Raw genomic sequence first — 15,956 nt, forward strand, 5'->3', positions numbered from 1 at the left:
TGATAGAAAACTAAAGTCTTGGTGGCAGAAGCGCAAGATCCATCCTATGGTTAGAGCTGAAGATGGAGAGGTGAAAGAGGGAGGCCAGATGCAGGACGCCACACCCTGGGAGACCGACTATGAGCTCCTGCTGTGTGAAGGACTGTTCGATGAGTACCTGGAAATGGGTGAGTGTTCCTGCCCACCTATACCAGGGCTGTGTTCATTAGGGCAGACAACATTTTAAAACGATTTTAAATGGAAAATGTAATTGTGCATTTCTTATTGGATAAGGAATTACTCTTGTGGTTTGTGTTACTCTTGTAAAAGTGAAGTTGTCTGGGTAACTGGCTAGGACACCAAGGGCGACATTTTCCTCTAGTAATGACACACACTGGGAACAAACTAACCCTAACATTTGAAATAGACAGGAGTCTGTGTGCCATCAAGCCAGTGATGGAGAAACACAACTGAAACACCTAGGTCTTGACAATCTGATTTTATTAAGCCATTGAGGAGAACTAGCGACACACACTCTTACTGCTCTACTTCACACGTGATCCCTAGTCAATGTAACTGTCACCTCATCCCAAAGATGAATGTGCCATGTAGGTCATAGACATTGCTGTGCAGAACCTACCCAGTCAGACTGTGTAATCCATGACCCAAATTAATTTATTCACATGCTCTGGAAGATAACACACTCAAAAAACTCCTATACAGAATAATATACACTGAGTGTACAAAATATTAAGAAGATCTTCCTAATATTGAGTTGCACCCCTCCCCTGTTTTTCTTCATGGTGATGGAAAGTCTACAGGTACAAACCTAGATGTACAACACAGTAATGTACATTTACATTAAGTGGTTTGTAAGGATGGTAAATTAATACTGAACAAAAGTGGTTGTTTTCCATATTATTTGATCAAGAAATATATTTAATTTGATGTGGCTGTTTTGTGTCTTTGCCCATAACTTTACACGTTTTGATGTAAATGTTTGAGTGTAGGGTTTTGTTGTTTCTGGATTCCATTAGAATGACAATCGCAGAGAAAGGGACATGGCAACAACTCTTACAATTCCAAGTATTGAATCCTGCAAGATACTGTTCTTAATTATACATCTACTTTTTTTGCAAAGCTGAGACGCTGAAAACATTTTCTCCCCACGCTACGGTCCGCTAATACTAGTAAAGGCCCAGTGCACAATTTTTTTGATTTTTAGTAATATAAAAATAATATAATATATATTAGGATTTTTCAGGGGGTGCTGCAGCACCCTCAGCACCCCTATTTCCCTTGGGTATGCAAACAGGATGCATGTTTTGGAATGTTTTTATTCTGTACAGGCTTCCTTTTCACTCTGTCAATTAGGTTAGTGTTGTGGAATAACTACAAAGTTGTTGATCCATCCTCAGTTGTCTCCTATCACAGCCATTAAACTCTGTAACTGTTGTGATGTCACGAGAGGCTGTGTCCTGGAGGGACGTTACATCCCCCTGAGGTGGCTGCAAACCCAGACAGCTATGGCTCCATCTGCTGGTATGGTCGGGAACTCCACCCCTCTATGGCCAATCTTCCCACGCAGCTGAAACAAATGAGGAGCTGATGAGCTGAAGGTTTGGGAAGGGAAGAGACACACTGAGGGAGTGTGTGGGGGGTGAAGAGACACAGTCTCCAACCTGGGCTCTCTGGAGGACAAGAGTGCTGCACGTCCACTTCCATGAGGAATATAAGGATTTGGAGATACTTACCTTTGGGAAATACTCACCTTTGGATATATGCACCTGTGGAAATACGTGAGAGACATTTGGAAGGACTTTTTGCTGGGTTGGCCACTAGCTGCAACGTGGACTACAGTAAGGCTGGGGAAAAGTTATCTGAGCGAGTGAGAATTATGATTTTGGATGTGGAAGAGACATCCCTGAACTGTTAACCCTTAAAGAGCCACAAGAGAACAGAATTTTTGTTATATTTTCGTTAATTTCCCAAGACCTATAATAAAATCCTTGTTTTGTTTGAACCTTGTCTCCTTGCACTACTTGAGCAATCCCGCTGAAAGCTGTGTAGCCTCTCGTGACGTCACAGATGGTGGAGAATACGGGCACGCTCAAGCGTTAATAGTGCATGTCAGAGGAGGATACCGAAGGTTTGATCACCCAGTTTTCCAAGTTGGCCGTAGGCTCCCGCCGACTGAAATGGAGGACATATTGAAAGCCCTTGTTGCTGGCCAGCAAGCCCAGATGCAAGCAAACGTGGCTCTCTTGGAGGAGCAAAAGAAAGCCAACATTCTGAAGGCAGAGGAATTGCAGTTGCAGAGACAGAGGGTTGTCCAAAATACCCGCCCAATAAAGGCAAGTGACTTTATATCTAAGATGGGAGCTACCGATGACATTGAGGCATACCTGCATGCATTTGAGGCCACGGCCACTAGGAAGCCTGGCCCAAGCAACAGTGGGTTGGTCTGTTAGCCCCCTTTCTAACCGGGAATCGCTGAATGCTGTCCGGGACCTGGGCCCTGACCAGGTTACTGACTATGATGCCCTGAAGTCTGAGATCCTCAGCAGATATGGACTCACAAAGTTTGGTATGGCCCAGCGCTTTCACAGCTGGACCTTCCAACCAGACCAACCTCCTCGGGCGCAGATGCATGAACTTGTCCGAATCGCAAGGAAATGGCTGGATCCGCAGAGGAATACAGCAGCGGCGGTGGTGGAGGCCGTTGTGGTGGATCGTTACCTCACGCGCCCCTGCCTTATGAGGCAAAACGGTTCATCAGTCAACAGGCCTTGACCACGGCTGATCTGACCGTGGAAGCTGTGGAAAAGTACCAGGCCACAGCGGAGATGCTGAATGCTTCCCGAAAAAGACCCCAGGAGTGCGGCCCCACCACAAATGGGAAGAACCCGTCCAAAGGACCCCAAGGTCTCGAACCCAGCCACGTCAGGACTTATCCCGGCTCCAGGGGGAGCCAGAAACCAGCGGGTCCAAGAAGAGAGTACACCAGGAGGGGAAACTTCGACAGTGTTACCGGTGTGGGGGAGATGGGACATATCTCCTGGCAGTGTGGGAAACCAGCCGATGAACCTATGCCCACTGCGGAGGTCCTCCAGCTCAGCACCCACACACCGTTTTGCCTCGCTCTTGGGAGTCGTAGATGGCGGCCCAGATCGACCCCCCACCTGCCCGGTAACTGTGAATCACCATGATGTGGAGGCCTTACTGGATTCTGGTAGCCGGGCCACCCTGGTGCGTAAGGATTTGGTGGGCCCAACGTGTCTGACCCCGGGGAAAGTCCTCCCAGTTTCCTGTGTCCATGGGGACACCAGAGAATACCCCATTACTGAACTTACAATGACCAGCACACGGGGGAACCATACACGACGGCGGGGGGTGGTTGATTCCCTCCCCGTCCCTGTCCTAATTGGACGAGACTGCCCAGCCTTTTACCCACTCTGGAGAGAGTCTCAGGAGAGGATAACCCGAGTACCTCGGAAACGGAGAGGCAAGACTCATCCTGGGAAGGCTCCGGTGCAATCCTCCGAGTTACTCACTCCCGCCCGGGCTCTGATAGGGATGGCAGGTGCCCAGACCGACACCGAGACTGGTCCGGATACGGGAGAAGAGAACGCAGCCCAGGAAAGTGCTCCGTTCTCCAGTGAAGAAGACGTCCCAGGCACCCAAGAGCTTCCCCCTCTCACAGGCCAGTATGGTACGGCTCAATTACAAGATCCTACTCTTGCAAATGCCTTAAGAAATGTGCAGGTATTAGAAGGTGTAGTGGTAGGTGATAAGACAAACCCTACTTACCCCCATTTCGCAGTAAACCGGGGGTTAGTATATCAGATAGTCAAGATAAATGATGAAGTGCATGAACAGCTCCTCGTGCCACAGCCCTATCGGGCCACAGTACTCAACCTAGCACACACACACCCGCTAGGGCCCACTTGGGGGTAGAGAAGACTAAGGAAAGAATCATGCAACGTTTCTTTTGGCCAGGAGTACACAAAGAGATAGAGAACTACTGCCGTAGGTTGCCCTGAGTGTCAGCAGGTTGCGCCAAAGCCCACATATAGAAACCCGCTCATTCCCTTGCCCATTATCGAAACTCCTTTTGAGAGGATTGGATTAGACATAGTCGGGCCCTTACCGAAAAGTTCCAGGGGACATCAATACATTCTGGTCATTCTGGACTATGCATCCCGGTACCCGGAGGCCATTCCGCTGAGGAAGGCTACATCCAGACAAATTGCCAAGGAGCTGTTCCGTCTCTCAACTAGTCTGGGAATCCCAAAAGAGATATTGACGGACCAAGGGACTCCATTCATGTCCAGAGTGATGAAAGAACTCTGTGCTTTACTGAAAATCAAACAGCTGAGAACCTCGGTCTACCACCCCCAGACAGATGGCCTAGTCGAACGTTTTAACAAAACACTAAAATCCATGCTGCGGAAAGCGGTAGGGGAAGATGGGCGCAACTGGGATCAGCTGTTACCCTACATATTATTTGCGGTGAGAGAGGTACCTCAGTCTTCTACTGGTTTTTCACCCTTTGAGCTCTTGCTTTCCTACAGACCCAGAGGACTGCTCGACATCGCCAAGGAGGCCTGGGAGGAGCAGCCATGCCAACAGCGGACACTGATCGACCATGTCGGGGCTATGAGGGAGAGAATGAAGGCCATCTATCCCATGATGCGGGAACACCTGGAGGCCAGTCAGCGGCAACAGCAAGCCTCCTACAACAGATCTGCTCAACCCAGGGAGTTTAAGCCGGGGACAGAGTGCTGGTCCTGGTGCCAACCGTTGAGTGTAAATTCCTGGCAACCTGGCAAGGACCATATGAGGTCATTGAACGCATGGGAGAAGTAAACTACAAGGTGAGGCAACCAGATAAAAGGAAAACTGAGCAGATTTATCATGTTAACCTTTTAAAGAAGTGGCACGCCAGAGAGGCGCTGTTCAGCTGTCTACCCCCACAGAGACCAAGGAACCGGCGCGAGAAGAGGTTCAGCTGGGTCCAAATCTGTCCCCACATCAACGACAGATGGCCCTGGAACTCGTGGAGCAGAACCAGGATGTCTTCTCCTCCCTTCCCGGTCACACAGAGGTGGTCCAACATGAGATCCGCACCATGCCTGGCCGAACGGTAAACCAGCGCCCGTACCGCGTGCCAGGAGGCTCGTAAAGTGGTTATACAGAAGGAGGTAAGGAAGATGCGGGAGTTGGGAGTAATCGAAGAGTCCCACAGTGCCTGGGCAAGTCCCATCGTACTAGTTCCCAAGCCAGACGGTTCAGTACGATTTTGTAATGACTATCGAAAGTTGAATGAAGTGTCTGAATTTGATGCATACCCAATGCCTCGTGTCGATGATTTAATAGACTCCTTGGGGGCATGCTCGTTTCCTAACCACTCTTGATCTCACAAAAGGCTACTGGCAGGTGCCCCTGACCCCGAGCGTCTAAGGAGAAGACAGCCTTTGCCACCCCGGAGGGGGCTCTACCAGTATACCCGACTTCCGTTTGGTCTCCACGGGGCACCTGCCACGTTCCAACGCCTGATGGATCGAGTCCTGCGCCCCACAAGAGGTACGCAGCGGCTTATTTGGATGATGTTGTTATACAAAGTCCGGATTGGGCCAGCCACATACCCCGGGTACAAGCGGTGCTGGATTCGCTCAGGGAAGCAGGGCTCACGGCAAACCCGAAGAAGTGCAAGCTGGCCTTCAGTGAGACAAACTACCTGGGGTACACCATTGGGCGGGGGTTGGTCAAACCACAGGAAGCCAAACTGCGGGCCATACAGGACTGGCCGCAGCCCATCACCAAGAAGCAAGTAAGGTCATTTTTGGGCCTCGCTGGCTACTATAGACGCTTTATTGCAGATTTTGCTACCATAGCTGCACCGTTGACGGAGCTGACGACCAAACGCCACTCACGAATGGTGAAGTGGAACCCTGCGGCGGAGGCGGCTTTCCTCAACCTGAAGCGAGCACTCTGCTCCAGTCCGATCCTGGTAGCACCGGACTTCAAGAAGGAATTCATTGTCCAAGCGGATGCTTCGGAGGTGGGTCTGGGTGCTGTCCTCACCCAGGCACATGACGGTGAAGAACATCCCATTCTCTACCTAAGCAGAAAGTTACTTCCAAGAGAGAAGAACTATTCAACGGTGGAGAAAGAATGTCTGGCTGTAGTCTGGGCCCTGGAGTCCCTTCGGTTCTATCTCCTGGGCCGACGTTTCATGGTGGTATCTGATCACGGCCCTCTGCAGTGGATGGCCAAGAACAAGGAATCAAACAGTAGAGTAACCAGATGGTTTTTGAGCTTGCAACCGTTTAACTTTTCTGTTGTCCACAGGGCTGGCAAGCACCACGGCAATGCGGACGCCCTCTCCCGGCGTGATGCCTTCTTCGCTGCCTTTACCCCGACGAGGACGTCGGTCCCGAGGAGGGGGATGTGTGATGTCACGAGAGGCTGTGTCCTGGAGGGACGTTACATCCCCTGAGGTGGCTGCAAACCCAGACAGCTATGGCTCCATCTGCTGGTATGGTCGGGAACTCCACCCCTCTATGGCCAATCTTCCCACGCAGCTGAAACAAATGAGGAGCTGATGAGCTGAAGGTTTGGGAAGGGAAGAGACACACTGAGGGAGTGTGTGGGGGGTGAAGAGACACAGTCTCCAACCTGGGCTCTCTGGAGGACAAGAGTGCTGCACGTCCACTTCCATGAGGAATATAAGGATTTGGAGGTACTTACCTTTGGGAAATACTCACCTTTGGATATATGCACCTGTGGAAATACGTGAGAGACATTTGGAAGGACTTTTTGCTGGGTTGGCCACTAGCTGCAACGTGGACTACAGTAAGGCTGGGGAAAAGTTATCTGAGCGAGTGAGAATTATGATTTTGGATGTGGAAGAGACATCCCTGAACTGTTAACCCTTAAAGAGCCACAAGAGAACAGAATTTTGTTATATTTTCGTTAATTTCCCAAGACCTATAATAAAATCCTTGTTTTGTTTGAACCTTGTCTCCTTGCACTACTTGAGCAATCCCGCTGAAAGCTGTGTAGCCTCTCGTGACGTCACACTGTTTTAAAGTCTCATGGTGAAATCCCTCAGCGGTTTCCTTCCTATCCGGCACCTGAGTTGGGAAGGACGCCTTTATCTTTGTAGTGACTGGGTGTATTGATACACCATCCAAAGTGAAATTCACTGCTCGACTGAGGGACCTTACAGATAATTGTATATGTGGGGTACAAAAATCATGTTAAACACTATTATTGCAGACAGAGTGAGTCCATGCAACTTATTATTTGACTTGCTAAGCACATTTATACTCCTGAACTTATTTAGGCTTGCCATAACAAAGGGGTTGAATACTTATTGACTCCAAACATTTCAGCGTTTCATTTTTAATTAATTTGTAAACATTTAAAAACACATAATTCCACTTTGACATTATGGGGTATTGTGTGTAGGCCAGTGACAAAAAATCTTAATTTAATAAATTTTATATTCAGGCTGTAACACAACAAAATGTGGAAAAAGTCAAGGGGTGTGAATGCTTTCTGTAGGCACTGTATTCTGCTAATCAATAATTTAATTGTTGCTTATTATTATTAGTCTAGTCACTAGGCGTGGAATTTAACGGAATTGGCTTGACACTTGGAAAAGGGTCAAATGGAAATGTACATGGCTACATGGATCAGATTACAGATGCATTTACACAACATACCACAACACAAGCAGAAGGTAACTGCTGACTGCCCCCCTCCTCTTTGCAGTGTTGCAGTTTGGCTTCATTACCATCTTTGTGGCAGCGTGTCCCCTTGCCCCGTTGTTTGCCCTGATCAATAACTGGGTGGAGGTGCGTCTGGACGCGCAGAAGTTTGTGTGCCAGTACAGAAGGCCCGTAGTGGAGCGGGCTCAGGACATCGGGATCTGGTTGGACATCCTGCAAGTCATCACCTACGTGGCTGTCATTAGTAATGTAAGTGTATGTGTGTGTGTGTCTTTGTACTTGCGTGTGGTGTTATAAGTATGCTTGGTTTAATGCAGACTCCTGCCTCTCTGCCAGGCCTTCCTGATAGCTTTCACTTCTGACTTCCTGCCTCGGCTCTACTACCGCTACCACAATGATGGAAACCTTCGGGGTTATGTCAACTTCACCCTGGGTACTTCCCCAAGCAACTTTAACACCAACAACATGCAGTGCAGGTAGAGGCACACTCATTATCACCCATAAATTGATATATGCATTTCGTGAAGGTTATTCTTTTTTTGTTCCTATTACTCTACAACTGGCATTGTCATCTAACGTTTCTTTGTTGTTGTTTTTTTAGATATCGAGGATACAGGGACAGAAAAGGGCATTTTCGACCAGAGTACTTCCACCTTCTGGCTTGCCGGCTGGCCTTTGTCATTGTTTTTGAGGCAAGTTCCGCTGAGTTGAGTTGAGATATGTCACTATGTGGATGACTTTTGCAACACAGATTCAATGCAATTAATTGACTAATTCAGTGTTTATAGGTCTATATGTATTTCTGTTAAGGAGCTGTTAGGAGCTGAGGCATCTTGGAGAATTGAAATTGAGATGTGCGCTGTGAGTGCCTTGTCGTGTGCTTTGAGAATGTGTGCACTGCCACTGACTGGTTTAAAACCGAATGGTGTTTTGTTTTTATATTCTGGTGTTTCATTTTGGTGTTTTATTTTTATACTCTAGTCTCAGAGTATTGGCTAGTCAACACACTGCGTCTGAGTAGCCTTACAGGCTTGTTACAATATTCATAGAAGCACAGTTCCCGCTCAGCTCAGTCAAAGCTATTCGCTGCTCTGGCACCCCAATGGTGGAACAAGTTCCCCCACGACGCCAGGACAGCGGAGTCACTAACCACCTTCCGGAGACACTTGAAACCCTACCTCTTTAAGGAATACCTGGAATAGTATAACAGTAATCCTTCTACCCCCCTCCCCCACCCCCATTAAAAAAATGAAACAATTAATATAAAACATGTAAAAATATGTGGAAGAAAACAAAGAAAAATATATAAAATTCTATAAAATACCAAAAAATTTAAAACCCAACTAGACTAAAAAAATTTGTAAGTCACTCTGGATAAGAGCGTCTGCTAAATGACTTAAATGTAAATAATCAATGTTCCCTCAAAAACAATTAGGCACTGAGCATATTTCAGGTCTGCTGAGCACAAGCTTGAACGTTGTGAAAATTCTGTGCAACTTCCAGCGAGCGTTTACTGTGAACACTGAGGCTGTACCCGCTTTAAGTTACAGTTCTAGCAGTGTCTAAGTAGGCTACTGTGGCTATTTGATAATAATGTAGGCCTACCAGAGTGGCCTACCATCAAAAACAATGGAGAAAATGCATCCCATAACATTTTAACATGGAAATAGCTGCTCTATCATTCTACCTACAGTAGCAGCCAATGTCTGGTGTTCAATGTAGGCCTACATTCCATGAGGCTTTTGAAAAAAAACATGCAGGGCTTGACATTAACCTGTTTATCCACTTGTCCTTCAGACAAGGAGGTGACTGAAAATGTTGTTGTGTTGTTTGATGCAAGAAACCACTTTACAAAATAATTACAGAGAATCAGACAAATTATGCTACCCTCTGCCTATTGGCTACTTAGCTTATTCAAGCCTGTCTCAAAATACAACACTGCCCCTTTAAGACAAAAAAAGCTCTTTACTCAACTCGCTTTTTAAAGATGTCTAGAAATGTACACGTTTTGTGCTCTTGTAGGAAGCAATCACTCCCCTATTGCTGACTACAAATGATCTATAACTGGGCTAATAACTCACCAACTAGCAAAGGATATTAACAAAATGTGCACACGTGGCTACATGCAGCTCTTGCTTTGATCTCAAAACAAGCGCATCTACTCACGACCGCTCATGCTGTAAACACAGTCCAGTTCAAAGTAAATGGCACAGGTCCATATATGGCAATGGTCTGATTCGATCACAATTGCCAGAGTAAGGGAAACGTTGATAGTGTTAACAGGGAAAACTCTAGAACAGTGGTCACCAACCTTTTCTGAGTCAAGATCACATTCTGAGTCAAAATACAAGCCGAGATCTACCGCTCAGATAAAAAACAAAAAAAAACAACAAAAAAAACGTAAGCCTATGCAACATTAACCAATTAAAAACAGGACTGTAGCAATGAGGTTTGTGCAGTAAGCTATAAGTCCAATACATTTTCGCCGAATATTGGCTTTGCTTGAATTGCCCTGCCAATGCATTGTTGTTGGGCCATTAAAAAAAAAAAGTTTTTCTACATTTAAGGTAGGCTATATGATCACACCGGTAATAGAGCCGTTGTTGTATTATTTGTGAGGTACAGCTGAGTGAGCACACATTTAAATAATTTGCTTTTATTTTACTGGGCTGATGGGTGCCTGCATCTGATGGTCAGTCTCAGCAGAGGGACAGAGCAGCAGACTGAGGGTCCACCTCTCAACATCCCTCCGCTCTCCCTTTCCTCCACTGACACGGACCAAAAAGGGACACCGTCTTCCAGCTGATGGGGAAACTCGAGTTGCACTACATTATTTCTGCCTCATGCACAAATACTCATATGAACTGAGAAAGTTAAATATTCTTTGATATTAAAAAAGATCCAAACCGCTAATAATAACAACAACGCAAGCCTATAGATACACTTTCCTACTCATTCATTACTGCTGCAGTGCTTGTTGCAGCGCTGAGTGGAAATAGGAAGAACGCGCATTTTATGGCTTATAAAAGTGTTGAATACAAAGTGTTGACAGTGCTGAGTAAGAACATGAACTCACTCATAAAAACAGCAGCTCTTTGCTATATTCATTGACAGTCTCTCTCTAGTCATGGTTTTAAGCGTTTTGAAATCTCTCAGTATCAACTTTGCTGTAGCTTTCTTTTATGCCTTCTACTTTACTGCAGACACAGTAATCTGAGCCTTCCGATTGGCCAGCGGTAGGCCTATAGTGCACTTGATTTGCTATCCGGGCCTGCCGGGAAGGCAGAATTTGTACCTTCAGACACATGAAATGGTTCAAAATGGCAACAGTTCGCCGACCCGTCGCGCAGGGCAGCTGAAACAGGTGCACCTACCGCCAACAGCCCGAAACGAATAACAAATTATAGGAACACATCGTTGTTTTTTTTACAGAAATCTTTGGCGATAGACTAGGAATGCCTTAGAGATCGACCAGTCGATCGCGATAGACCGGTTGATGACCACTGCTCTAGAAAGTTGAGTGAAGTTAAATCTTGCGCTTCTCTCCATGGGCTGATATTTCTTCTGTGCAGCAGTCCTGGGGAGCTGTGCTGCAGTCTCTGGGGCTTAGAGGGAACATTGTTTATAATAATCCATCTTCTCTCTCTCTCTTTTTTCCCTTTCTTTTTCCTCAGCATGTTGTGTTCTTCATCGGTCGTTTGATTGACATCATGGTCCCTGATATTCCTGAGGATGTGGAGATCAAAATTAAGAGGGAGCACTACATGGCCAAGGAGGCCCTGGCTGAGAACCAGGTGAGAACCCCTGTACCTCTTTCTAGATACCCGTCAATCAATCAATCAACCAACTGATTAACCAATCAATCAAATCTCTATATTATTCACAGCCCCAGCTGAGTCTTCTACAGATTAGATAGTGTATTTTCTTCCTAATTATCAATCATAGAAACCACTTTACTTTACACACAATTTCTACACACCACAACATAAAAGTTAAAAGCATGCCTTGCAGTAGCGGCCGCTGATTGGCTGGTGATTTTGATTGATTGATGAAGGGATATAACAACAAGCACAGACGCATAAATTTAAAACGAATTATCTTACTGGGGATAGCTAGTGTACATCACAAAGTAGGATGAGCTGGCTAGCCGGTTTACTTTCCTAAATATTCGGAAATATTAGCTCAGATAGAAATGGGCATGCTACTAGCTCTAGCTAGCTTACTCTAGCTTATCAAAGGTTTAAAAAGAAGGAACGGTCAGATGCGTCATAATAGAACTAAAGCCGCACTGTGAGCCAGATTTGAAACGGAATGACATTGAAAACAATGGAGCAGGGTCTTTTTAAATTCCTTGACTGATGCATGCTCAATTTTCCGTCCCGACTCCCAGTCGTAAGCCCCAAGAAGCTCTATAACCATCCGTGAGCAAGCATTTGAAGAAAGAAAGTGTAGACACTTGGTCGGTCAGAATGAGAAACCCCTTACCAATGACATTAAAATAGTGGCGGGACTGAAGTTGTGTGGACCAATAAGGTGACAGGTCATGTGGCGCAAGCATCAAAAAAAGAAACAAGGGGTCTGACATCACTGTACAGCACGGAGACCACTCAAATCAAATGTTTTTATCACATGCTTCGTAGACAGGTGTAGACTAACAGTGAAATGCTTACTTACTTTTTCCAACAATGCAGAGTTAAAGATAAGATAAAAAATTACATAAAAAATGTAAATATTGGCACAGCGAGTCAGGCTGCTCAGGACAGCCCGATTGCTTACACATGGTATTCAAAGTTGAGGTCACGGGCGAATTGTAGTGGGGCCACCACATTTATATAAAAAATATATTTTTATTAAGATTACAAGTTATTGGCCTCCCAAGTGGTGCAGCGGTCTAAGGCACTGCATCACAGTGTTTGAGGCGTCACTACAGACCCGGGTTCGATCCCAGGCTGTGTCACAACCGGCCGTGACCGGGAGTCCCATAGGGCGGCGCACAATTGGCCCAGCGCTGTTAGGGGCGGGGTTGCAGCGATGAGATGATCAAAATGAGGGGTAAAAAAGAGTACAGATGGGACAACATACAAACTTTTTTGAGAAAGATCATGTACATTTTTTTTTTTTTTAGTATACTTAGTTCTCTTAATTTTGATAAGACAGATGAAAATGTAATAAATTAAATATTATTTGTTGATGTAAAAACTGAAATTGACTGATTTGAAGGTTGTGTCGTTAGATTTTGGTGGAGTCGCAGGAAATTCAGGCACATTTTTTTTACTAACTGCTGAAAAAGTTTGAATATTTTGGAACCTTAAATCTAGTGGGGCTTCGCCCCTAACTCCATATTGGTTGAGCCGTGACTGGGCTGTTGAACAGTGTGGCATAGGACATAATGTGGGCTACAATACATTCACATCTGGTCCCTGAGACATATGCCACGTTCACATGCTAGTCGGAACTAGGAAACTCAGAAATGTCCGTCTTGCTAATTGGTTGTAGTTAGACACGAGCCGCGTTCAACCAGTTAGCAAGTTAGAAATGTCAGAGTTCCGACTAGCACTATGTCTCAGGGACTAGATGTGAATGTGTGTTCCCTTTCCACCGTTTTTTGTATTGTATTATTATGTTGTATTATAGTGCATTGGTTGTGTATTTTGTAGGCTAAACTCACTAAATGAATTTCCACGTAAATCAAGTTATTGTGTCATATGGTATGAATAAAATCCAAAGCTAACTTTCCAGAGTCAATTAATCCACCCTTTGCTTTCTTTTTGTTTCACACCCTGTATGCTGCAGGCTTTGGGTAAGGTTGTTGTCCTAGATGAGAAGGAGAATCTGTCCACTGAGCTGCGACGCAGACCCAAACCTCAAACTTCCACAGCGTCTCCACCACGGGAGAGCGACTCACCACCACCCTTACTGAACCCAATCCAAGAGGACCCAGACAGACCACTGCTCTGACCCCTGACCTCCCCAGGGGTCGTTTGGGCTCCAGCTCAAGGTCACATGATGGTGTGATGAGCTTTATTTTTCAGCGCTGTGTTTCCAACAATCTTCAGTGACATGGACAGGTACAGTCATGACTGTAAGACTGAGGAGAGAGCAAATAACAAGACTAATCCTTTCTTAGGACTGACTGCAGTGAGATTATGAGGCTTTGCATTGTGCTTACCGTACCCATATTGAGCAGCAGTATTTTTCCCCCACTCTGACCATGCTCATGATGGCGCCATCCCACTTCTGACACCAATGCATCAAATTTGTGGACTACTAGAGAACTCTGACTTTTATATGAGACGTTAAATGGGTGTCCTGACTCTGTGGTCATAAACAATTCCATGGCACTTATCATAAGAGTAGGGGTGATAACCCCGGTGTCTTGGCCAAATTCTCAACCTGGCCCAATTCAATTATCCCCCTGATTCCCAATTGGCATATATCACTCCTCACCTCTCCACCGTGATAGCTGATGTGTGGTGAGTGTTCTGACACAAAATGGTTGCTGTGCATCACCCAAGTGGGTGCAAAACATTGGTGGTGGAAGAGGTGAGTTTCCCCCTTACTATGTAAGCACTATATAAATCCAATCAATCAATTACTACTAGGGAAATGTGTCTCTTTCGGTGTAGCTGCTCAGCCCTTAACTGACTTTAGCCCTTAAATTACTTATTTAGGTTGGCAGTGAACTTACTTCATCTTCCAGGAATTATAGTCTTCCTGTTCGGCAAATTGTTATATCCTGTATGAGGTAACTAATATTTACTCCAGTTAATAAGTCAAGGCGTTCGTGTGAATTGGTTGACCCATTGAATAACAACAAGAAACTGTGGACCCAAAGGCTCTCAAGGATCAGTGTAAGAAATATAAGTTCATGTGAAGAAGACCTTGGATGGGCCTATGCAGATAAAAACAGCTTCACCTAGAGCTGCAACAGCATGGCCATTTTCTAGTTGAATTTTTTTTTACAGATAGCCACTCCAACATTCAGACACCATTTACAAACGAAGCATGTGTTTAGTGAGTCTGCCAGATCAGAGGCAGTAGGGATGACCAGGGATGTTCTCTTGATAAGTTTGTGAATTCTACCATTTTCCTGTCCCGCTAAGCATTCAAAATGTAATTAGTACTTTTGGGTGTCAGGGAAAATGTATGGAGTAAAAAGTACATAATTTGCTTTAGGAATGTAGTGAAGTAAAAGTAAAAGTTGTCAAAAATATGAATAGTAAAGTACAGATACCCAAAATAAACTAAGTAGTACTTTACAGTATTTTTACTGAAGTACTATACACCACTGGCCAGCACAATCAATAAACGAGGGATGTTGGCCAAATCAGCCAAATTTACGTGTCCTTAAAAATAGCTATAACAAATTACAAAAACACTATTCCTTGTGTTTCGATGTGTAGCATACAGTGCATTCGGAAAGTATTCAGACCCCTTCCCTTTTTCCACATTTTGTTACGTTACAGCCTTATTCTAAAATGTATTAAATCAATGTTTTTCCTCATTAATCTACACACAATCTACATACCTTATTTACATAAGTATTCAGACCCTTTGCTATGAGACTCGAAATTGAGCTCAGGTGCATCCTGTTTCTATTGCTCATTCTTGAGATGTTTCTACAACTCCCGCAGGTGACCGGAGTATGGGCGGGTGGGTGTGTCGAAAGGAATGGGTGTGTGGAAAGGAGTGGGTGTGTCGAAAGCGCTCTGCTATAGGTGTTATAAATGCACAGAGACTTGTGCAATTAAACTGAACTACTTTACTTCAGATCAACATGTTAATAACTCGTATAAAACTCACTCATCCAATCCTCACACCTCTTACACGCACAATGTGCCTGATACATTCTTAAAGCAACAGTATTCAAAACTCAACTGAGCTACGACACCATATAACTGAACACAACATTTCCTCCCCCCAACCCTCCCCGCTCTAGTTCACATAGTCTTTAAGCCACGAGAGAGGAGCTATGACCCGTTGGGGTCTCCCAGTGTTCAGAGGTGCGGCTGGTGGCAGGGGAACTGCAGGCATTTGAGGCCTGACTGGTGGAAGGGCTCTGAACTGAGCCTGGTGTAGGGGTGGAGGTGCGTGAGCCCCTTGACCTTGCTCCTGCCCATGGTGAGTTGTGGACAGATCCCCCACAGGCGAATGGACCTTTCTGAGGCGATTTGCATGCCAGCGGGATCCATCCTGATGTTGGAATGTTGCAGGCCCTAGCTGTCGTTCTACTCTCAG

At 45.5% G+C, this 15,956-nt stretch overlaps 1 protein-coding gene across 1 annotated transcript in view; it reads left to right on the top strand.

Moving 5' to 3' along the window:
• Positions 1 to 14,726, top strand: part of ano7 (anoctamin 7) — a 51,397-nt gene extending 36,671 nt beyond the window's left edge. Inside the window, exons 19-24 of the mRNA XM_041877253.1 lie at positions 7 to 167; positions 7,762 to 7,967; positions 8,055 to 8,194; positions 8,320 to 8,410; positions 11,393 to 11,512; positions 13,512 to 14,726. Coding sequence (XP_041733187.1) covers positions 7 to 167; positions 7,762 to 7,967; positions 8,055 to 8,194; positions 8,320 to 8,410; positions 11,393 to 11,512; positions 13,512 to 13,676 — 883 coding nt within the window. The 3' untranslated portion in view covers positions 13,677 to 14,726. The remainder of the gene's footprint in view (positions 1 to 6; positions 168 to 7,761; positions 7,968 to 8,054; positions 8,195 to 8,319; positions 8,411 to 11,392; positions 11,513 to 13,511) is intronic.
• The last annotated feature ends 1,230 nt before the right edge of the window (positions 14,727 to 15,956 follow it).

Source organism: Coregonus clupeaformis, chromosome 6 (genome assembly GCF_020615455.1).
Source record: "Coregonus clupeaformis isolate EN_2021a chromosome 6, ASM2061545v1, whole genome shotgun sequence".
NCBI lineage: Eukaryota > Metazoa > Chordata > Actinopteri > Salmoniformes > Salmonidae > Coregonus > Coregonus clupeaformis.